The 22,828-nt window shown below is 45.8% G+C and overlaps 1 protein-coding gene across 2 annotated transcripts in view; it reads left to right on the top strand.

The window, feature by feature from the left end:
* The window catches only part of PER1 (period circadian regulator 1), a 103,918-nt gene that overhangs the window by 31,240 nt on the left and 49,850 nt on the right, over nucleotides 1–22,828 (top strand). The window contains exons 1-2 of one of the 2 annotated variants that reach the window (XM_089660901.1): nucleotides 8,022–8,094; nucleotides 18,888–19,180. In XM_089660901.1, the coding sequence (XP_089517027.1) occupies nucleotides 8,062–8,094; nucleotides 18,888–19,180 (326 nt within the window). In that variant the 5' untranslated portion in view covers nucleotides 8,022–8,061. Of the gene's footprint in view, nucleotides 1–8,021; nucleotides 8,095–18,887; nucleotides 19,181–22,828 lie in introns of those variants that run through there. The other variant, XM_089660902.1, reaches the window with a different exon arrangement.

Raw genomic sequence — 22,828 nt, 5'->3', positions numbered from 1 at the left:
TATACAATTTTTGATATTTACCTAACAAACCTAACAAATATATATTTTTATGAAATAATAAAATAATTATGTGCAAATTCATTAAACATTCCGTTTAATGTACCAGAAACTTTTACATTGTCCCTTTTAATGAATAACCAAAATTTTTTTAGATACGTGCAGCACAGTGGTTAAGTGGTTAGCACTTCCACCTTGCAGCACTAGTGTCGTTGGTTCGAATCCCAACCATGGCACCACCTGCCCTGGAGTTTGCATGTTCTCCCTGTGCCTGTGTGGGTTTCCTCCGGGTATTTCGGTTTCCTCCCACACTTTAAAGACACTGGTAGGTTAATTGGATCCTGTCTAAATTGGCCCTAGTATGTGTATGAATGTAAATTAGGGACCTTAGATTGTACGGCCCTTCAGGGTTAGGGACTGATGTGAATGTACAATATATATGTAAATTGATGGCGCTATATAAGTACCTGAAATAAATAAATACAAGTTGCCCTTTCCTGAGTATTTTTTACATTGATGTCAATGTTTTCTAATCCTCTGCTGGGATAATCGCTCTGTCATGGAAGAAATTGCATCTTTGCTAGTAGTTTATGGTCTCGGGGGCCGGCTTACCTTTATTAAAATAGTTGTCGTTATCTGAATGCGCGGGGTCTTTTTACGCAACACAATCTATTGAAAACGCTCAGAGCTTGGCGAGATCCAGGACCGCCAAGAGTTCACAGTAACTTTTTGAGAATTTGCCTTCTCCACGGTAAGTTTAATTCAATTTTACTCCTGAATCACCACTGTAACAGCACAGGATAGACCGAACGAGAATATAAATAGATCAGACATTTGTTCAGAAGTCAAAGAGACGAGCGGCCACATTGGACGTTGGCCATGAGTCTCTTTATCGCTGCATGAGCTTGTTCAGGAAGATCATTTGTGGTGGGCTTGTGGATGAGGTGTAAGCAAAAGAATAAACACCCCACAGATTTCTAAGGGTTAGCTTTGTTGTAGATATGTGTGTTTTTACTCATTAGTGACTGTTTTTGTCACTTAATTCGCGCCTTGGCACAATGGGCACACATCCTGTTTGTTTTAGAGTAAGCAGCTTCATTTGACCGGCACACCTTGTTGATGATATTAGAAAAAAGAGTATACTTGACTTGTAATACAGTTGTAACTAAAATGATCAAAATGTAACTAAAGGCAAATACAACCAAGTTATGAACTAGGACATCCTTTCTCAACCTGGGTACTAGGGTTCCTTCAGAGTCTTCTAGCAGTTCATTGACTAACCCCCAATGTAACCAATAATGTAAAGGACATGCTGTCTACCAATCTTGAGGGTTCTTGTCTCACTGTCCACCAATGTAATGAGGGGCCTTTTCCTCTGATCACTAATGTAAAGGACATACTTCCATCAACTGTCCTCCACAGGTATCTCTTTTCCACTTACCATAACTGTATGGTGCACTTCTCCACGGACCACCAATGTAAGGAGGAGGCTTCTCCACTGATCACTAATGTAAAGGACATGCTTCCATCAACTGTCCACCACAGGTATCTCTTTTCAACTTACCATAACTGTATGGTGGCACTTCTCCACAGACCACCAATGTAAGGAGGAGGCTTCTCCACTGATCACTAATGTAAAGGACATGCTTCCACCAGATGTCCACCAATGGGGTTCCTTCAGAGTCTTCTAGCGGTTCCTTGACTGACCCCCAATGTAACCAATAATGTAAAGGACATTCTTTCTCCAGCTGTCTACCAATCTTGAGGGTTCTTGTCCCACTGTCCACCAATGTAATGAGGGGCCTTTCCTCTGATTACTAATGTAAAGGACATGCTTCCATCAACTGTCCACCACAGGTATCTCTTTTCCACTTACCATAAATGTATGGTGGTACTTCTCCACGGACCACCAATGTAAGGAGGAGGCTTCTCCACTGATCACTAATGTAAAGGACATACTTCCACCAGATGTCCACCGATGGGGTTCCTTCAGAGTCTTCTAGCGGTTCCTTGACTGACCCCCAATGTAACCAATAATGTAAAGGACATTTTTTCTCCAGCTGTCTACCAATCTTGAGGGTTCTTGTCCCACTGTCCACCAATGTAATGAGGGGCCTTTTCCTCTGATTACTAATGTAAAGGACATGCTTCCATCAACTGTCCACCACAGGTATCTCTTTTCCACTTACCATAACTGTATGGTGGCACTTCTCCACTGACCACCAATGTAAAGAGGAGGCTTCTCCACTGATCACTAATGTAAAGGACATTCTTTCTCCAGCTGTCTACCAATCTGAGGGTTCTTGTCCCACTGTCCACCAATGTAATGAGGGGCCTTTTCCTCTGATCACTAATGTAAAGGACATGCTTCCATCAACTGTCCACCACAGGTATCTCTTTTCCACTTACCATAAATGTAAGGGGGCACTTCTCCACTGAACACCAAGGTAAAGAGGAGGCTTCTCCACTGATCACTAAGGACGTACTTCCGCCAGATGTCCACCAATGTGGGGGACACTTTCCTATTGCTTACCAATGTAAATGGAAGGTTAGTCTCCTTGATGCCTTTGAAGGGTTGCCTCCTTTATGTATTGGAGATCAGCCCCTTCAGTGCATTGGGAGGCCACCTTCCTTGATGTATTGGAGGTCAGTTTCTGAAATGAATTGGAAGGCCAGCCTCTTTGATACATTGGAGTTCAGCCTCCTTATATTGAGAAGATGAAGCTTCCCATGCATCGGAAGGTCAGTCTTCTTGAAGTAATGGAGGCCATCTTCCTCAGTGCACTGGGAGGTTACGGTCTCGACACTTCAGAAGAGCGGTTGCTTTGCTACAAAGGAATATAGACCTTAGCTGGCTTTTGCCTCCTTTTGCGGTGATTTGTATCTGTGTTGCAGGGGAATGCAAACCTGTTTGAAGCCCTAGGAGGCAGGGGCGGACTGACCATTTGGAAACCCGGGCACTGCCCGAGGGCCCGGGGTCGGTAGGGGGCCCCATGAGATGCCCTTGGTACCCTTTTCATAGTCTTTTTTGAGTTTGGGCAAGGACACAGGGGCCCCATGATCCCCTATTGCCCGGGGGCCCCATGAGTTGTCAGTCCGCCCCTGCTAGGAGGTCGGCCTTGTCAGTGTTGCGGCGAGGCCAGTCCAGCCTCCTGGTTGCATTATAATCTGTATTACCCGTAGGCTGGTCAGGTGTCTGGACGGCAGTGTTTTGTAACCCTCGGGGCAGAAGGCCTCCTACATGTGCTAGTGATGTAAACCTATCATATGACAAAACCAGACTTCATACAACAGAGCGGTCCTGTGTAAGCGATGCTGAAGAATCTCATCATCTACTGTCACACCGCACTGCACACATTTACATAATGGCCTTTTATATAAGGCGCTATCATGACACCGTGGGCCGCACTGCCTCATTTATGTAAGGCCTGGTAACCTGATCAGATCACCGTATGGCTGTATGTGTGGGCTTTCTGCCTGCTCCATTGTCCCGGGGTGTGTAATGTCACCCGGGGATCCCAGAGATTTTCTCCTCCCCCGCAGTCGCTCTCCCTGTTTCAGCTGTGCGGCTTCTCCCGCAGCTTCTCTCTCCCCTGTCTATGCTTTCCTTCCCTGGAACACTGTTCTTGGCTCCATCCCTGTCTGTGTCTTCCTCTAGGTGTGTCTCTGCTGATATTTCTTGTTTGCATTCGGGGAGAGAAGAGTTAAAAGGACAGGAGCAATGATCTACCTGCTGTGGAGAAAATTGTTGTTAAAGGAGAACTCCGGAATAAATCACCCTCTATGCCCAAATGACTAGCAGCACAATGTAAAGCAACATATCCCTTCTATGAGCACTTAGGGGGAGGCTGGGGAACTGTGTACAAAGTGACTGCATTGTGTTGTGTCGGATAGTGGAGGAGGAAGCAGTGCTGGACCAGTAATCTGTATATAAGGTGACAGTTCATTTCTTATTAGATAGTGGAGGAGGAAGCAGTGCTGGACCAGTAATCTGTATATAAGGTGACAGTGGGTGTCCTGCAAGATGGCAAAGGAGGAAGCAGTGCTGGATCAGTAATCTGTATATAAGGTGACAGTGGGTATCCTGCTAGATGGCAGAGGAGGAAGCAGAGCTGGATCAGTAATCTGTAATCAAGGTGACAGTGTGTGTCTTGTCAGACAGAGGAGGAGGAAGAAGTGCTGGATCAGTAATCTGCATATAAAATGACAGTGCGTTTCTTGCCAAATAGTGGAGGAGGAAGCAGTGCTGGATCAGTAATCTGTACATAAGGTGACAGTGTGTGTCTTGTCAGATAGTGGAGGAGGAAGCAGTGCTGGATCTGTAATCTGCATATAAGATGACAGTGTGTTTCTTGCCAAATAGTGGAGAAGGAAGAAGTGCTGGATCTGTAATCTGTATATAAGGTGATAGTATGTCTTGTCAGATAGTGGAGGAGGAGGCCGTGCTGGATCGGCGATCTGTATATAGGGTGGTAGTGTGCGCCTTCCCATATATTGAGGAGGAAGCAGTACTGGATCAGTAATTGTACATAAGGTGACAGTGTGTGTCTTGTCAGATAGTGGAGGAGAAAGCAGTGCTGGATCGGTATTCTGTATATAGGGTGGTGTTGTGCGCCTTCCCATATATTGAGGATAATGCAGTGCTGGATCAGTGATCTGTATATAAGGTGACAGTGTGTGTCTTGTCAGATAGTGGAGGAGGAAGCAGTGCTGGATCTGTAATCTGTATATAGGGTGGTGTTGTGCGCCTTCCCATATACTGAGGAGGAAGCTGTACTGGATCAGTGATATGTATATAAGGTGACAGTGTGTGTCTTGTTAGATAGTGGAGGAGGAAGCAGTGCTGGATCTGTAACCTGTATATAAGGTGACAGTGTGTGTCTTGTCAGATAGTGGAGGAGGAAGCAGTGCTGGAGGCAGACTGAGTTGCACATTTATCATAATGGCAAAGCCTGGTTTAGACTACTAGGGTAAGTTTAAAATCTGCAAAAATTGTCCAGCATGCTGGACAATGCACATGTGATTTTCAGTAAATGTGTTGTTAATTGATGAGCGGCGCAAACTTTCTCCTGCGTCCCTTTTCAGAGTACATAGAACTGTTCTGTTCCCCAGAGGAGCTGACACTCCCATCCCCTCCATACATACAGGTGTAAGCCACCCACCTCCGGTCTGCCTTGGATCAACCATACAAAGCCTGCGCCAATGCCGGCAGGACGTGCAAACTCCATGCATGGTAACTCCAGTCACTGTGTTGCGTGGCCCTCCATTTTGCATGGTACCCCGGTGCACGAGGGCGAGGCACCTGCACTGCAGCATCTAGCAGTGCACAGCTTTGCGTTGCATTGGGAGGTCTCATGATGTTCGGCACGTTTTGTGTGCGTTGGTGGTCATCTTAACGCAATGCATATTACAGCAGGACACAACGTGCGCTAACGCACTGCGAGAATGTGACTGGGCCCTAAAAGATGGTAGGTGACTGGGCGGTGTCATAGGGAGTACATGGTAGGTGACTGGGCGGTGTCATAGGGAGTACATGGTAGGGGACTGGGCGGTGTCATGGGGAATACATGGAAGGCGACTGGGCGGTGACATAAGGAGTACATGGTAGGCGACTGGGCGGTGTCATGGGGAGTACATGGTAGGCGACTGGGCAGTGTCATGGGGAGTACATGGTAGGCGACTGGGCGGTATTATAGGGAGTACATGGTAGGCGACTGGGCGGTGACATAGAGAGTACATGGTAGGCAACTGGGCGGTGACATAGGGAGTACATGGTAGGCGACTGGGCGGTGACATAGGGAGTACATGGTAGGCGACTGGGCGGTGTCATAGGAAGTACATGGTAGGCGACTGGGCGGTGACATAGGGAGTACATGGTAGGCGACTGGGCGGTATCATAGGGAGTACATGGTAGGCGACTGGGCGGTGACATAGGGAGTACATGGTAGGCGACTGGGCGGTGTCATAGGAAGTACATGGTAGGCGACTGGGCGGTGACATAGGGAGTACATGGTAGGCGACTGGGCGGTATCATAGGGAGTACATGGTAGGCGACTGGGCGGTATCATAGGGAGTACATGGTAGGCGACTGGGCGGTGACATAGGGAGTACATGGAAGGCGACTGGGCGGTGACATAGGGAGTACATGGTAGGGGACTGGGCGGTGTCATAGGGAGTACATGGTAGGGGACTGGGCGGTGTCATAGGGAGTACATGGTAGGCGACTGGGCGGTATCATAGGGAGTACATGGTAGGTGACTGGGCGGTGAGATAGGGAGTACATGGTAGGCGACTGGGCGGTGACATAGGGAGTACATGGTAGGCGACTGGGCGGTGACATAGGGAGTACATGGTAGGCGACTGGACGGTGACATAGGGAGTACATGGTAGGCGACTGGGCGGTATCATAGGGAGTACATGGTAGGGGACTGGGCGGTGACATAGGGAGTACATGGTAGGCGACTGGGCGGTGTCATAGGGAGTACATGGTAGGCGACTGGGCGGTGACATAGGGAGTACATGGTAGGCGACTGGGCGGTATCATAGGGAGTACATGGTAGGGGACTGGGCGGTGACATAGGGAGTACATGGTAGGCGACTGGGCGGTGTCATAGGGAGTACATTGGCGCACCCTGTTGTCCTATCGATTGCGGCGACGAAGTTTTGGGTTCTGCTGGCACATGTGTTTTTTTTTTCTTTATGCATTTTAGATGCGTTTTTGATACGTTTCCCCCAAGGCTCGGTTCACACCTATGCAGTTTGCGTTTTGATCCGTTTTTGCGGTGCGTTTTTTGCGTTTTTTTTTTTTTTGCACATGTGGTTTTTGATGTGTTTTGCTGTTTATCGGGGTTTTTTTGGCCAGCTTGTTGCTGGGCAGATTAAAAACGCATTGGTGTAAAGTTTGCTGCGGTGTGTTTTTGATGTGTTTTGGTGTTTGCATTTTTCCCCACTGGACAAAGCACTTCCCACAAGTTTGTTGCGTTTTTGATGTGTTTTAGATGCGTTTTTGATGCGGTTCCCGTCCACAAAGGCTCGGTTCACACCTATGCAGTTTGCGTTTTGATCTGTTTCTGCAGTGAGTTTTGCGGTGTGTTTTTTGCGTTTTTTTTGCACATGCGGTTTTTGATGCATTTTGCTGTTTATGGGTTTTTTTTTTTTTGACCAGCTTGCAGCCTATCAGTTTCCATCAGTGTCTATCAGTGCAGCCTATCATTGTCCATCAGTGATGCCTGTTAATGCCCATAAGTGCCACCTACCAGTGCCTCCTCATCAGTGCCCATCACTGCAGCCTCATTAGCGCACATCAGTGAAGGAGAAAAATCACTTATTTACAAAATTTTATAACAAAAAAAAAAAAAAACTTTTTTTTTTTAAAGTTTCAGTTGTTTTTGGTTTGTTTAGCAAAAAATAAAAATCCCGAGGTGATTAAATACCACCAAAATAAAGCTTTATCTGTCCTAAAAAAATGATACAAATTTCATATGGGTACAGTGTTGCATTACCGCGCAATTGTCATTCAAATTGTGACAGCGCTGAAAGCTGGAAATTGTCCTGGGCAGGAAGGGGGTAGAAGTGTCCGGCAGGCGAGGGGTTAAACTGTCCAAAAATGCGTCAAGTGGGATTTTTTGCGCCGCGACGGAAGCGCAGCAATGTGAAGACATACATAGAATTTAAAGGGCAGCGTTTTTTTGCCCGCTTTTTTTTTTTTTTTTTCTTTCAATGCAAAATCGTCTCGGTGTTCATACATCTGTAGACGCCTCTCTGGGCCGGAGACGGTTTCTCGCGTTAAGCGCGCTCTGCGGTGATGTAATAGAAGGCGATGCGCACGGCAGGGCGAAGGGTTAAGCTCTGTGCGCTCCATGTATTTGCATGTTATGCGGAGCTGCCCTCTGATTGGCCGTTTCCAGGTTTCCAATCACAGAGCGTGGAGGAGGGGGGAGCAGGCAGCACTGTGTTCCACGTGTGGGGCGATTACCTCACAGGGTGACATCACAGGACGGGCAGCCTATAGGGAGGCAGGGGGATGAGCAGAGGAGAGAACGAGGAGGACGCCAGCCAGGGAAGATGCAGGACCTGGAGGAGGATGAGACAGGCAAGGTGAGCAAAGGGGGTGCCTGGGGGAGGGGAGGCAGCTTCCATCAGTAGTGCAGCACCGGGGTTCAGCGAATACGCCTCGCCGTATCGTTCGTATTTTGCACGCTCGCCGTTTCGTACCTTGGCGGTGGTAATTGACGTCTAGACATGTTGCGTTCTCCCTCTGCGCGTATTGATGGCAGGGGGGGGGGGGGGGCTGAGGTCTTCTACCGCCACATTAAAGCTGACCATGCACTGTGCAATCTGATTGTACAATCGCCTTTTCGATGTGCCGACAAGTCTATGTCATACGAGGGCTTCTGCGATTGGATAGAACTGGATGGGTTTGTCCCCAGATTGTACAATCCCTCTCTATACAATCTCATCTACCAAAACTGTGCAATCAGATTGTAGTGTGTATGGCCACCCTGTTCACACCAGGGGCGGACTGACCGTTTGGAAACTCGGGCACTACCCGAGGGCCCGGGGTCAGTAGGGGGCCCCATGAGATGCCCCTGGTACCTTTTTCATTGGCTTTTTTTAGTTTGGGCAAGGACACAGGGGCCCCATGATCCCCTATTGCCCGGGGACCCCAGGATCCCCTATTGCCCGAGGGCCCCAGGATCCCCTATTGCCCGGGGGACCCAGGATCCCCTATCGCCCAGGGGCCCCATGAGTCAGTCCGCCCCTGGATCACACACACCGTATTCAGGAGGATTGGGGTTCTTACGTCGTGCACACCCTAACTGACCAGTAGTAGGTTTTGCTGAAGTACTTTCTATCGTAACGCATTGATTGGCTGAACGCCGGGATTGGGAAAAAAAAAGAACAGTTGGGGTGGGGGGGGGGGGGGGGCGGAGCCAACAAGGGTTACTTGTTACATGTGGGGGTTGGAGGGGTCGGTGACGGTACCTACCTCACTCCTCATTCTGGAAGCTGCCACGCAGGTCACCACGTCCCCAAAGACTCCTCTCTGCACCTGCTGGTCGGACTCTGACGTCATCCCGTACCGGGCAGGACTGATAGTGGGAGGACGGCGACGGACGGCACACAACCCGGAACATAGTGAGTCTAAACTGGTCGTACGCTATACAATCTGATTGTACAATGTCTGGGTGATCTCCTTTTAAGGTGACTATACACTATACAATCTGATTGTACAATGTCTGGGTGATCTCCTTTAAGGCGACTATATACCATACAATCTGATTGTAAAATTCTGTAGATCTCCTTTAAGGTGACCGTACACTATACAATCCGATTGTACAATGTCTGGGTGATCTCCTTTAAGGTGACTATATACCACACAATCTGATTGTACAATGTCTGGGTGATCTCCTTTAAGGTGACTTTACACCATACAATCTGATTGTACAATGTCTGGGTGATCTCCTTTAAGGTGACTTTACACCATGCAATCTGATTGTACAAGCTCTGTGTGATTTCCCTTAAGGTGACTATATACCATACCATCTGATTGTATAATGTCTGTGTGATTTCCCTTAAGGTGACCATACACCGTACAATCTGATTGTACAATGTCTGTTTGATCTCCTATAAATTGACCGTACACTACACAATCTGATTGTAAAATTTCTGTAGATCTCCTTTAAGGTGACCGTACACTATACAATTTGATTGTACAACGTCTGGGCGATTGCCTTTAAAATGCTCATTCCTTATATTATCTGAATATACAATCTCTGTTTGATCTCCTATACAGTGACCATACACTATACAATCTGATTGTACAATGTCTGCATGATCTTTAAGGTGACCATACATTATACAATCTGATTATGCAATCTCTGTATGATTTCATTTAAGGTGACCGTCTACTATACAATCCGATTGTACAATCTCTGTATGATCTCCTTTAGGGTAACGTAACGTACACTGTACAATGTCTGGGCGATCTCGTTTAAAATGCTCATTCCTTATACAATCTCTGTTCGATCTCCTATAAAGTGGCCATACACTATACAATCTGATTGTACAATGTCTGTGTGCTCTCCTTTAAGGTGACCATACACTATACAATCCAATTGTACAATCTCTGTATGATTTCATTTAAGCTGCCCATACATTATACAATCTGATTGTACAACCTCCTTCAAATCTTCCACCCACTAATATAGTATAGTAGCCTGTCTGAGTTGATACAATGTAATGAATTGTTTAAATGTGTCCCCATACTAAAATGGATTTGGTAAGTCTGAAGAAGATTGCATGAAGATTGTACAATCAGATTGTATAGCGTAAAAGCAGCTTTAGCGTCACCAAAACCGTAATGTGATGACAAACCCATACATTATACAATTTCCTTGTACAAATCTCCTCCAGCTATGTAGCACACGGGCCTGCCTGATTGGATACAAATTGGAAGTGTTTAGGTTTGGTGTCATATTATGTAGATTTTGGTAAATCTGATGGAAAATTGTATAATGTATGGGCAGCTTAAATGATTCAGTTTGTAGCAAATCAGGCAAGCCCTTCCACTACATAGCTTGTGGTAGATCAAAAGGAGATTGTACAATCAGATTGTATAGTATATAGTCAGCTTTGGACTTAATGAGCTGTGAACGCCTGCAGCGCTGAGGATACGGTTGGAATTATGGGTTGACGGGAAGTAAAACGAAAAACGGGAGTTCAGCTCTATAGAAGATGCTGCTCCTATGTTTTGTCATCCTGTCGCTGATCTCCTGCAGCCACTTCACATCTACTGGCCCAACGGTTGCACAGCATTTCTCCGGGCAGATTGCCTGATTTCGACAACCGTGGACCATGCCTGTGCTGTGTGCATCAGGACGGTCGTTTTTAGTCTCCTCCAGCAGCCGGGAGACGGGATGACAACTCAGGAGCACAATCGAGTGACACAGACAGAGTGTTGTCACCCTGTACCAGGAAGTGCCTGAACTGGGATCCTCGTGGCAGATTCACTCCTCACCTTGACCGTTCCGGGGGCGCACAAGCGCGGACGTCATATGATGTCCTCCCAGAACGAGAGCGATCCATCGTACAGTGACGGCCAGGCGGGAGCCAGTTAAAGCCGAACTCCAGGACGATCTAAAATGCAAAAACGAATGCAGCTCTGTAATCGTTGTTTTTTTTTTTTTTTTTTTTTTTTTTATGCAATCCGTGTTAGTCCCTGAATGTGACCTGGTATCAGCCTCTTGCAGTCCCTGTACAGCAGGGCTGGAGTGTGAAAGGAAAAAAGCAGCACGAGGAGCCAATCAGTGCACGTGCTAACACGAAGCAAGCTGATTGGAAGAGAGAACAAAGTGACGGGGATGAGCTCCTTACTGTGCTGCTTCTCCTTTCACTGCCCAGTCCCAGGCTGGGGGCTCGTCCGGGATGACCCAGCCTCACAGGAAGTGGGTTGAATGGCATCAGACTGAGGACATCTATTGTCCGAAAAAAGTACTGCAGGGGGGAAATCTCTGAATAAAAGTCAACTGATTTTCCACGTTTCTCAGTGTGCAGGGCAGCCCATTGAAGTGAATGGAGGAGAGAGCAGAAGGATAGGAATGAGCTCCTCACTGTGCTGCTTCTCCTTTCATTGCTCAGTCACAGGCTGGGGGCTCGTCCGGGATGACCTAGCCTCAGAGGAAGTGGGGTGAATGGTGTTGGCCATCAGACTGAGGACATCTAGTGTCAGAGAAAAGTACATCATGCATTATGTCGCTTGGTAACCGCCTATTAAGACGATTGGACCGCCAACGCAATCTAATGCTGCAGCACCATGCGGTTCTGTGTGGCACAATTTTGGATATAAGTCGACTGATTTTCCATGTTCCTCAGCATGCAGGGCAGCCCATTGAAGCAAATGGAGGAGAGAGCAGAGGGGTGGGGATGAGCTCCTCACTGTGCTGCTTCTCCTTGCACTGCCCAGTCACAGGCTGGGGGCTCATCCGGGATGACAGCCTCAGAGGAAGTGGGGTGAATGGTGTTGGCCATCAGACTGAGGACATCTAGTGTCAGAGAAAAGTACATCATGTATTATGTCACTCGGTTACTGTCCATTAAGATGATTGGACCGCCAACGCAATCGATCTCAACTCGCCAACACAGCTGCAGCACCATGCGGTTCTGTGTGGCACATTTTTGTATAAAAGTCGACTGATTTTCCACGGTTCTCAGTGTGCAGGGCAGCCCATTGAAGCGAATGGAGGAGAGAGCAGAAGGATGGGGATGAGCTCCTCACTGTGCTGCTTCTCCTTTCACTGCCCAGTCACAGGTGGGCTTCCCCACCCAGCTGCCATCTAGACGCTCCGATCCTGCAACGGCACAGAGACCGTGATTGCCGTGTGCCTGCTAACCGCATTGCGGTCATTAAATGGCCGTGTCCTGCTGGCACACGCCGCAATAGCTGGCACTTCATGATGTCTACAAGGGGAAAATCTATCGATAATTACGGTTCCTCCTACAAGGACATTTTTCACAGTAGCTGCTTTTCGGTTTGGTAACTCCTGACATGAAAGGGACACCCCTCTTTGAACCCCATTTTTCATGATGACGTCATTTTGGTATGGTAATGCTTGGTGTGAAAAATGGACACTCGTTTTTCAGAACTCATTTTTCATGGTACCTTCCTTCAGGTATAGTAAATCCTGACATGATTGTCACAGATGAAGGTCCGCATCCATGGGGAAGGATAGTCCAGGTGGTTGCAGGAGTGTATCTGAAGGTGGAGCATGCCCGAGGCTCTGCGGAGACACAGGGGCTCATGGGGAATTATGTGGGGGGGGGGGGGGGCAGGGGCACTTCACAAACTGGCGCAGTGGAGACACAGGGATGCGCTGGTCTCTGGAGACACAGAAGCACACAGGGGTCACCCGGGTTGCTAGAGACACAGGAGCACACAGGAGTCACCTGGGTTGCTAGAGAGGAACACACAGGGGTCAACATGGTTGCTAGAGACACAGGAGCACACGGGACACCCGGGTTGCTAGAGACACAGAAGCGCACAGGGATCACAAGGGTTGCTGGAGACACAGGGGCACACAGGGGTCACAAGGGTTGCTGGAGACACAGGGGCACACAGGGGTCACCAGGGTTGCTGGAGACACAGGGGCACACACGGGTCACCAGGGTTGCTGGAGACACAGGGGCACACAGGGGTCACAAGGGTTGCTGGAGACACAGGGGCACACGGGTCACAAGGGTTGCTGGAGACACAGGGGCACACAGGGGTCACAAGGGTTGCTGGAGACACAGGGGCACACAGGGGTCACCAGGGTTGCTGGAGACACAGTTGTCACTGGAGATATTGGAGCACACAGGAGTCCTCAGTCACTGAAGACACAGGGGTCAGGCAGCACAGGAGGCGGGCATAGAGGGCTTGCATTTTGAGATCAGTTTGTGATGATTCCAAGTGTCACCCGAGTCCCTTCACCGGTACATGTATGACCTACACTTGGCCTCCTTCTAAGCTGCTATTGCTCATATGAGAGAAAATCGGTTATAATGCGATGATAAGCCCATGTACAAAATGCAACTGAGTAGACATGTGCAAAAAAAAAAATTAGTTAAGTTTCAAAATCTAACAAATTTTGTGTATTTGGATTCGGTAAATTCATTCAATTCTTTTTCAGGATTTGTTTTGGTAATTCGTATTCGAATTCAATTCGAAAACATTTCAACCAAATTCGAAAAGACGTTTGTATTCTAAATCGGTTCAGCCGAATTCGAACATTGATTCAACAAAATTCGAAAAACTCATTCGAAAAACACACGCAAAGCGCAGGACTTGCCTATGCGGTTCCATCGAAGTTGTTGGACTAAAAAAAAAAAGTAAACTGCTGCGGGAAAAGAAATCTCTGACCCTTTCCAAAAAATGCGCCCGCAAAAAAACCACGATGTGAACGTGCTCCATAGGAAATCACAAATGGCATGGAAAAAAACGCAGCCCCGCTGGCTCGGAGACCATTCCAAGCTGACCGAGAACTGTACACTCGCATGACCGCTTTTCAGTTCTCGGTCAGCTTGGAACGGAGAGTGGTGTCAGTCACCCCTCCAGCGCTCACTGTAGCACCCGGCGGGAGAAGTGGCGGGCACAGCTGGCTTTGGCTCTCAACTGGAGGCCACCTGACAATAGTGTCGGGATCCTTCCAATGCCTGTGACATCAGCGGATAGCAGACTTTAGCCTGATGCCAGCCAACTGTGGCTCATGGGAGAGCCACAGAGCGCACAGTCTATTTGTCAGAACGCACAGGCGATCAAATACCACAGAAGAAAGCTCTATTTGTGGGATAAAAGGACAGAAATGTCATCTGGGTGCAGCGTTGCATGACCGCGCAATTTTCAGCTAAAGTAACGCAGCGCCGTATCGCAAAATATGGCCTGGTCTAGAAGGGGGGGAAATCCTCTAGAGAGCAAGTGGTTGAGATTGGAAGCTGGCGGCACGGACTACCAATCATGTGACCCTGTGACAGCCAATCACAGTAGACTTCAACAAAATGGTGGTCATCTGCACATAGACACTGACTGCCTGTCTCACAAATGTGAATGAGATGGGTGAAAGATGGCTCCAGCTCTTGTTCACCCATAGAGAACTCCTCAGACGTGTTTTACCCTTTTTGGAGCTTAACCAAAGGACGAAACGCGTTTGAGTTCTCTACGGATGGAGAATAAGAGCTGAAGCCATCTTTTACCCATCTCATTCACATTTATTGGGATTTTTTTTTTATTAAAGACATGTAGCAGAATACATTTTTGGCCCACATTCTGCTACATTTTATGAAGACATTTAAATTTTTTTTTATTGGATATGTTTTAGGACAGAAAGTATAAAATATTGTTTGCTTTTTTCAAAATTTTCTGTCTTTTTATATAATAAAAAATAAAACCCCCAGTGGTGCTGAAATACCACCAAAAGAAATCTCTATTTGTGTGAAAAAAAAATTTCACTTGGATACAGTGCTGCATGACCGCGCAATTGCTATAGTATCACAGTCCCGAATAGCAAGAAAAAAATGCCTGGGTCATGAAGGGGGTAAAACTGTCCGGGGCTTAAGTGATTAAACTAGTTGTGGTTAAAAGGTTTGTTTTATTAAAAAAAAAACGACGATTGATAGTTTTTATAAAAAAAAAGACAACAAAAAAAACGACAATTGATACTTCGTTTTATTTTTTTTAAAAAAGTATCAGTTTTTATAAAACAAAACAAAAAAAAGACATTTGATAATTTTTTTTAAAATAAAACTATCAATTGTCTTTTTTTTTCTTTTTTTTTTTTTATAAAAACTGATACTTGGTTTTATTTAAAAAAAAGAAGTATCAGTTTTTATAAAAAAAAGACAATTGATAATTTTATTATTAAAAAAAAGTATCAATTGTCTTTTTTTTGTTTTTATAAAAACTGATACTTTTATTTTTAAATAAAACTAAGTATCAGTTTTTATAAAAACAAAACAACACAAAAAAAGATAATTGATACTTAGTTTTATTCTTAAAAAAAAGTAAGTATCAGTTTTTATTAAAAAAAAAACAAAACAAAACAGACAATTGATAGTTTTATTTTAAAAAGTATCAATTGTCTCTTTTTGTTTTGTTTTTATAAAAACTGATACTTAGTTTTATAAAAAAAAAAAAGTATCAGTTTTTATAAAAAAAACAAAAAAAAGACAATTGATAGTTTTATTAAGAAAAAAAAGACAATTGATACTTACTTACTTTTTTTAATAAAACTATTAAATTTTGTTTTTGTTTTTTATTAAATAAAAAACAAAAAAAAGACAATTGATAATTTATAATAAAACATCAATTGTCTTTTTTTTTTTTTTTTTTTTTTTAATAAAAACTGATACTTACTTTTTTTTTAAATAAAACTAAGTATCGATTGTCTTTTTTTTTTTTTTTTTTTTTACAAAAACTGATACTTGGTTTTATTTAAAAAAAGAAGTATCAGTTTTTATAAAAAAAAAAAAACAACAAAAAAAAGACAATTGATAGTTTTATTATAAATTTTCAATTGTCTTTTTTGTTTTTGTTTTTTTATAAAAACTGATACTTCTTTTTTTTAAATAAAACTAAGTATCGATTGTCTTTTTTTTTTTATTTTTTTACAAAAACTGATACTTGGTTTTATTTAAAAAAAGAAGTATCAGTTTTTATAAAAAAAAAAAAACAACAAAAAAAAGACAATTGATAGTTTTATTATAAATTATCAATTGTCTTTTTTGTTTTTGTTTTTTTATAAAAACTGATACTTCTTTTTTTTAAATAAAACTAAGTATCAGTTTTTATAAAAAACAAAAACAGACAATTGATACTTACTTTTTTTTTTAATAAAACTATCAATTGTCTTTTTTTTTTTTTTTTAAATAAAAACTGATACTTTTTAAAAAAAATAAAACGAAGTATCAATTGTCATTTTTTTTTTTGTTGTTTTTTATATCTGCCTATAATTAGCTTAACTATGTTGTTTTTTCTGCCAGGCTCGTAGTTTAGAATTGTTGTTCTTGGTTGCAAGCTTTTTTTTTTTTCCCAACATCTTCTTTTGTGTTTGATCTGCTTTGATGACACACTTACATGCATGATGTTATGTAACACGGGATTACTCAACGCTTCCGTGTCATTGGAATACGTCTCATGACATAAGCATTCAGTAATAACAGGATAGATTACAACTTATACATGTACTAATATGGAAAGTATGGGAGCTCGGTGCTCCACCCCAACTAATACTCCTGCCTCTCCATGGAGATTTCAGTAAAGCTGTCCATAGACTATACAATCTGATTGTACCATCTCCCTTACCTCAGGTTCAAACCTAAAGCGTTTTGCAGAAACCCAGTACAGTCCATTTAACATGATTTCCTATGGGACACGTTCACATCCCCGCGTTTTTACCCGGTGCGCTTTTGGAAAGGGTCAGGGACCTTTTTTTTTTTAACGCAAAAAGTTGCGTTTTTGGTTCTATAGACTTCAATGGAGACGCTGCAGAAAAGCATATAGTGGGCTTTTGACACATTTTTGATGCGTTTTGCGGTTTAAATCTGCCTAGCAACAAGAAAAATGGGGGAAAAAGTGGCAAAATCACAATGCACAATGCAATGCAGAAACGGCTCAAACGCAACCTGCATAGGGGTGAGCCTAGCCTAAGGCTTGGTTCACACCTACAGGTGCAACCGAGCGCGCAATTTCAGCACATGTCGTTCATAAGACGCGCAGGAAATGCGGAAAAGAAGTCCCTGACTTTTTTTTTTTTCTTCCAAAAAACAAGCACCAAATCGCATGGTAGTGTTGCTAGTCGGCTAAAGGGCAACGTGTTTCTCTGCACGTTGGGAAAGCGTGATTTTTTTGTGCCCGACACACAGAGATGTGGACCTAGCTTTAGATCTGCCATCACCTCTGTAGTGCATGGGCCTGCCTGATTTGGATATTGAATGGATTAGTTAGCTTGGCCCTATAGTTTTGTAGATTGTACAATCCGATTGTATACTGTATGGCCACCTTCAGAATATTTTTTTTTTTTGCGCTGGGGTCTAGGTAGAAGCAGTGGCCTCTCTGCCGAGGTCTAGGTAGAAGCTGCGGCCTCTCTGCCGAGGTCTAGGTGGAAGCGGCGGCCTCTCTGCCGAGGTCTAGGTGGAAGCGGCGGCCTCTCTGCCGAGGTCTAGGTAGAAGCGGCGGCCTCTTTTTGAGGTCTAGGTAGAAGCGGCGGCCTCTCTGCGGCGGTCTAGGTAGAAGCGGCGGCCTCTCTGCGGCGGTCTAGGTAGAAGCGGCGGCCTCTCTGCGGGGTCTAGGTAGAAGCGGCGGCCTCTCTGCGGGGTCTAGGTAGAAGCGGCGGCCTCTCTGCGGCAGTCTAGGTAGAAGCGGCGGCCTCTCTGCGGCGGTCTAGGTGGAAGCGGCGGCCTCTCTGCGGCGGTCTAGGTAGAAGCGGCGGCCTCTCTGCGGCGGTCTAGGTAGAAGCGGCGGCCTCTCTGCGGCGGTCTAGGTAGAAGCGGCGGCCTCTCTGCGGCGGTCTAGGTAGAAGCGGCGGCCTCTCTGCGGCGGTCTAGGTAGAAGCGGCGGCCTCTCTGCTGAAGTTGCAGCGATTTTGAAAAGGTGCCTGCACTGCTTTGATCCGACTTTTTATGTGACTTAGGTCCAGAGAGGGTAAAGTCGGATCAAAGTCGCACTGTGGAATTGTGCGACTTTCGGGTTGCGCAAGTGTGAATGGAGCCTTAATTATATCGCTTTTTTTTTTTTTTTTAGAAAAGAGAGAGCTGCAAAAGCGCAGAGTTTTGAATTTCACCCTCTTTGTAAATAGGCCACTTTGAGCCTTTAGTATCAGGTGTCAAAAGATGGCCTACGGCGTGCGTAATCTGTGTCTAGCGGACGCTCTTCAGGCCGAGGAATGAGTGGGGGGGGGGGTACTGAAGTGGTGAGCGAACATATGTAATAGGTGAGTCAGAACACCTTGTACTCTCACATCGTACATGGGGGGCGGTAATGTCAATGGTCGGGCGCAAGGAGCGTGACAACCGATCTGTGCAGACGTATGATGGAAGAAGAGACAACAATCAGTATATCTACTGTATAGCTGTATATATATACTGTGTGTATGTGTGTATATATATATATACAGTATATATGTGTGTGTGTGTATATATATATATACAGTATATATGTGTGTGTGTGTATATATATATATACAGTATATATGTGTGTGTGTGTGTATATATATATATATATATATATATATATATATATATATAATACATACACACACATATACAGTATATATATATAAACATGTTTTACTTTTTTTTATCATTTATTATTTTTATCATTTACATTTTTGAACATATTTATGTTTTTTTGTTCTCCTCAGATCGTCTCCATTCTACATCTGTCCTCTGGTCCTTCACACCACCGATTGGCCAAGACGGAGGGGATGAACGGATCCTGCGAGCCTCCTCCCCCTCTCGGGGAGAGGGGTCGGAGAAGGCGGGGGTCGCGGGAGATGGAGGGGACGCAGCAGGACGAGACGGACACCAACAGCCACGGCTCCAGCGGGAACGAGTCCAACGGGAACGAATCTCGGCAGAGCCGGAGCTCCCACAGCAGCACGAGCGGCAATGGCAAAGATTCGGCCATGTTGGAGGCCACCGAGAGCAGCAAGAGGTGAGAGAGGCTCAAACTCTAGTTAACCCCTTGCTGCCTAGCCCTTAGGGATCCCTTTTATACTTCTCTCTCCCCCCCGTTGGGGAAGATTGACTGATCAGTTGGCCATTGTGATTGGCTGTCACTATGGTCACATGGTCAGGAGCCGTACCCACCGGCTGCTGATCATTAGCAGGGTCTGAGAGCTGTCTTTGACAGCTCGGTTGCTGTGCTGGGACCACCCTTTCAGCACAGAAAGCTTTGCCGCCAAAGCAGAGGATTAAAGCCTAACGGAGCCTAAAGGAAAGAGTTAATATTTCTGCTAGACTTTTTTTTTTTTTTTGCCTATAACTCCATGGGGGAGATATTTCATAACTTCCTGTCTTTGTGACACCCATGCAAGATATAGGGAAGGCTGTTGTCACTGGGACATTGAGGCAAATATAGCAACAGAAACATTGTTAAAAGTTCTTTGTAAGGCTGGGTTCACACCTATGCGGTTTGCGTTTGATTTGTTTCTGCGGTGCTTTTTGCGTTTTTGCACGTGTTTTTGATGCGTTTTTGCTTTTTTTTTTTCCAACTTGTTGCTGGGCAGAATAAAACGCATCAAAAACGCACTGCATGCTTTTTTCTATAGAACCAAATCCAAAAAAACGCACCGGGTGGAAACGTGGAGATGTGAACCTAGACTGACTTTACTAAAAATGTGTTTCGTGTCTGTGTCCCCGTTTGGGAGATTTCTGATCACTTCCTTTTCTGACAGGAAGTGATGGAAAACCTCACCAGTATGGTAAAGGAAGATCTTTCCGATTGGGACACAAATACCTGACAGAGGCTCTAACTCGTCCCTGATCTGATGCAAAACAAAATTTTAAAAAATGGCTGGAATGGGGCTTTAAAGCTGAAGTCTAGGGAGGGCAAATATTATTTTAATCCATTTGTCCTGTGTGTTCTTCCTGGAATCTCAGTGTGATTTCTTCCAGATATGTGCAGTAATGAAACTTCCTGTCATAAAGACCAGTGACTGCTGCTCTCTCCTTGTGCAGGGTGACTGGTCTTGTCTCCGCCCCCTCCTGTAGTTTTCTGCTGGCAGCCTGTAGTGGGTGGAGCCTACTGGGCCCCTCCCATAGTTCTGTTCTCTCTTTGTGCAGGGTGACCGGTCTTGTCTCCGCCCCCTCTGGTAGTTTTCTGCAGGCAGCCTGTAGTGGGTGGAGCCTACTGGGCCCCTCCCATAGTTCTGTTCTCTCTTTGTGCAGGGTGACCGGTCTTGTCTCCGCCCCCTCCTGTAGTTTTCTGCAGGCAGCCTGTAGTGGGTGGAGCCTGCTGGGCCCCTCCCAAAGATCTGTTCTGTCTTTTTGTGCAGGGTGACCAGTCTTGTCTCTGCCCCCTCCCAGGGGAGGACTGACAACTCATGGGGCCCCTGGACAATAGGAGATCATGGGGCCCCTGTGTCCTAGCTCACACTCAAACCACTCTCAAAAAAGCCTATGAAAGGTACCAGGGGCATCTCATGGGGCCCCCTACTGACCCCGGGCTCTCTGGCAGCGCCCGAGTGTCCAAATGGTCAGTCCGCCCCTGCCCCCTCCTGTAGTTTTCTGCAGGCAGGGAACCTGTAGTGGGTGGAGCCTGCTTGGTCTGCTGTCTGTACAGGCAATGTATAGCACTGCTACTTTTACAAGGTGATATCTGGGTTTGCGAATGTATACCGTTTGTGGTTATCAGGGAACATATTAAAATGAAAGCATTTGCGCCCAGAGTTCAGCTTCAAGGGTCATCTATCCAGTCCGCACATTTAGCGGCGCAGTAGTCAGCCTGTGGAATATATCTGACATTCAGCACCATGGAGAGCGCAGAGAGCACACATGGCACCAACAGCAGATCCTGTACTTTAGGAATGTGCGCGGTAGAACCTTTGCAGAGAGCATGTGCAGCAAAGGCAAATCGCCCATGAACGCAAGGTGCTCCATGCATCTGGATTTGCTGCAATTATGGGAAATATTATTTTTTTTTTCCCCCCGAAACTTAATATGCAAGGTCTTGGGAAAAAGGGAAAGGAGAGACACGGTTGGAACCTTTAAATATATTAGTGGCCCATTTACACCAAGGGCGGCCCTTGCTGCTGTCTGAAAAGCGATCCGCGGTGGCTGGGAGGCGCTATATCTCCTGGTAAGCACCTGTGCATTGCAGGACAGTGGCAGCTCGCCCCCGTTCACTTGCACAGGCCATGTTCAGTGGCGGCATAGACGTCAGACGTGGCAAAGGGTGTCATTTTTGCCACAGCCATGAAGCAAAGCGTCTCAGTCACAGCATATGTACAACCTCCTCCAGCTGCTGTGTCGGGTTAAGAGTGGCAGTTTGGGGGGGGGGGGGGACTGCAGCTCAACTACCTATTCATCCTGATTGTACAGTACACAGGCTTGATATTCATAGACTCTGGGTTATAGGCTGGTACCCCTCCTGCTACATTTGTGAACAGCAGGGGTCCTAGAGCACGGGTGTCAAACTGGCAGCCCTCCAGCTGTTGTCAAACTACAAGTCCCATGTGGCATTGCAAGATTGACAGTTACAAGCATGACTCCCAAAGGCAGAGGCATGATGGGACTTGTAGTTTATATAGATATAGAGCATGGGTGTCAAACTGGTGGCACTCCAGCTGTTGTCAAACTACAAATCCCACGTGGCATTGCAAGATTGACAGTTACAAGCATGACTCCCAAAGGCAGAGGCATGATGGGACTTGTAGTTTTGCAACAGCTGCAGGGCCACCAGTTTAACACCCCTGTCCTAGACAATAATTCATGGCCAGGACCTGCTGATCGGCTGTGTCCAATCACAGCCCAGAGCCCTGTGTTGACAATCAACCAAGTACTCTGTACAGAGGGAACAATCTCTCTGTTTCTTCTCTCTGCAAAGCAGGGAAAAGAAACAGAGATATTTAATAAAAAGCAGCACATAATACACATGGTTAGGCACACATTTAACCCTTTGATTACCTGAGATGTTAACCCCTTCCCAGCCAGTGTCCTTAGTACAGTGACAGTGTATAGAAATATTAATATCACTTGTGTTGTCAGTTTCCACCCAGTGTCAGTTAGTGTCAGATTGAGTTCCGCGCTATCACAGTCCTGCTATAAGTCACTGATCAGCGCCATTACTAGTAAAAATGAATAAATACAAGTAGACTTTCACATCCTGACCTTAGGAACCAGGACAATGAGAGTGAGGTGTTAATAGGTCCATCCGGAAGCCACGAGAGAGTAACCGATTGTTTGGAAACATCTTGTGGAATCCAATTTTGAATTAAACAACATGAAACAAATAGCATAGGTCAGTATGAGGAGCAAAGAGTGAGGAGGGGGGGGGGGGGTCTGGGGTCAAAATTCAGAGCAAAAAGGGAGAGGGGGGGGGGGTCTAGGGTCAAAATTGAGAGCAAACAGGGGGTGGGGGGTCTATTGTAAAAATTCAGAACGAACAGGGGGTGAGGGGGGTCTAGGGTCAAAATTCAGAATGAACACGGGGTGAGGGGGGTCTAGGGTTAAAATTCAGAGCGAACACGGGGTGAGGGGGGTCTAGGGTTAAAATTCAGAGCGAACAGGGGGTGAGGGGGGTCTATTGTAGGGCAGTATTTTTGTTATTAGGCTAAGACCAAGAACACGAGGAGATGGCTGC

This window comes from Staurois parvus, unplaced genomic scaffold (genome assembly GCF_062004578.1).
Source record: "Staurois parvus isolate SC_StPar_1 unplaced genomic scaffold, SC_StPar_1.0 ptg001287l, whole genome shotgun sequence".
Lineage (NCBI taxonomy): Eukaryota > Metazoa > Chordata > Amphibia > Anura > Ranidae > Staurois > Staurois parvus.
Note: the sequence above shows the minus strand (reverse complement) of the source record. Positions and strands in the feature narration are given on the sequence as shown.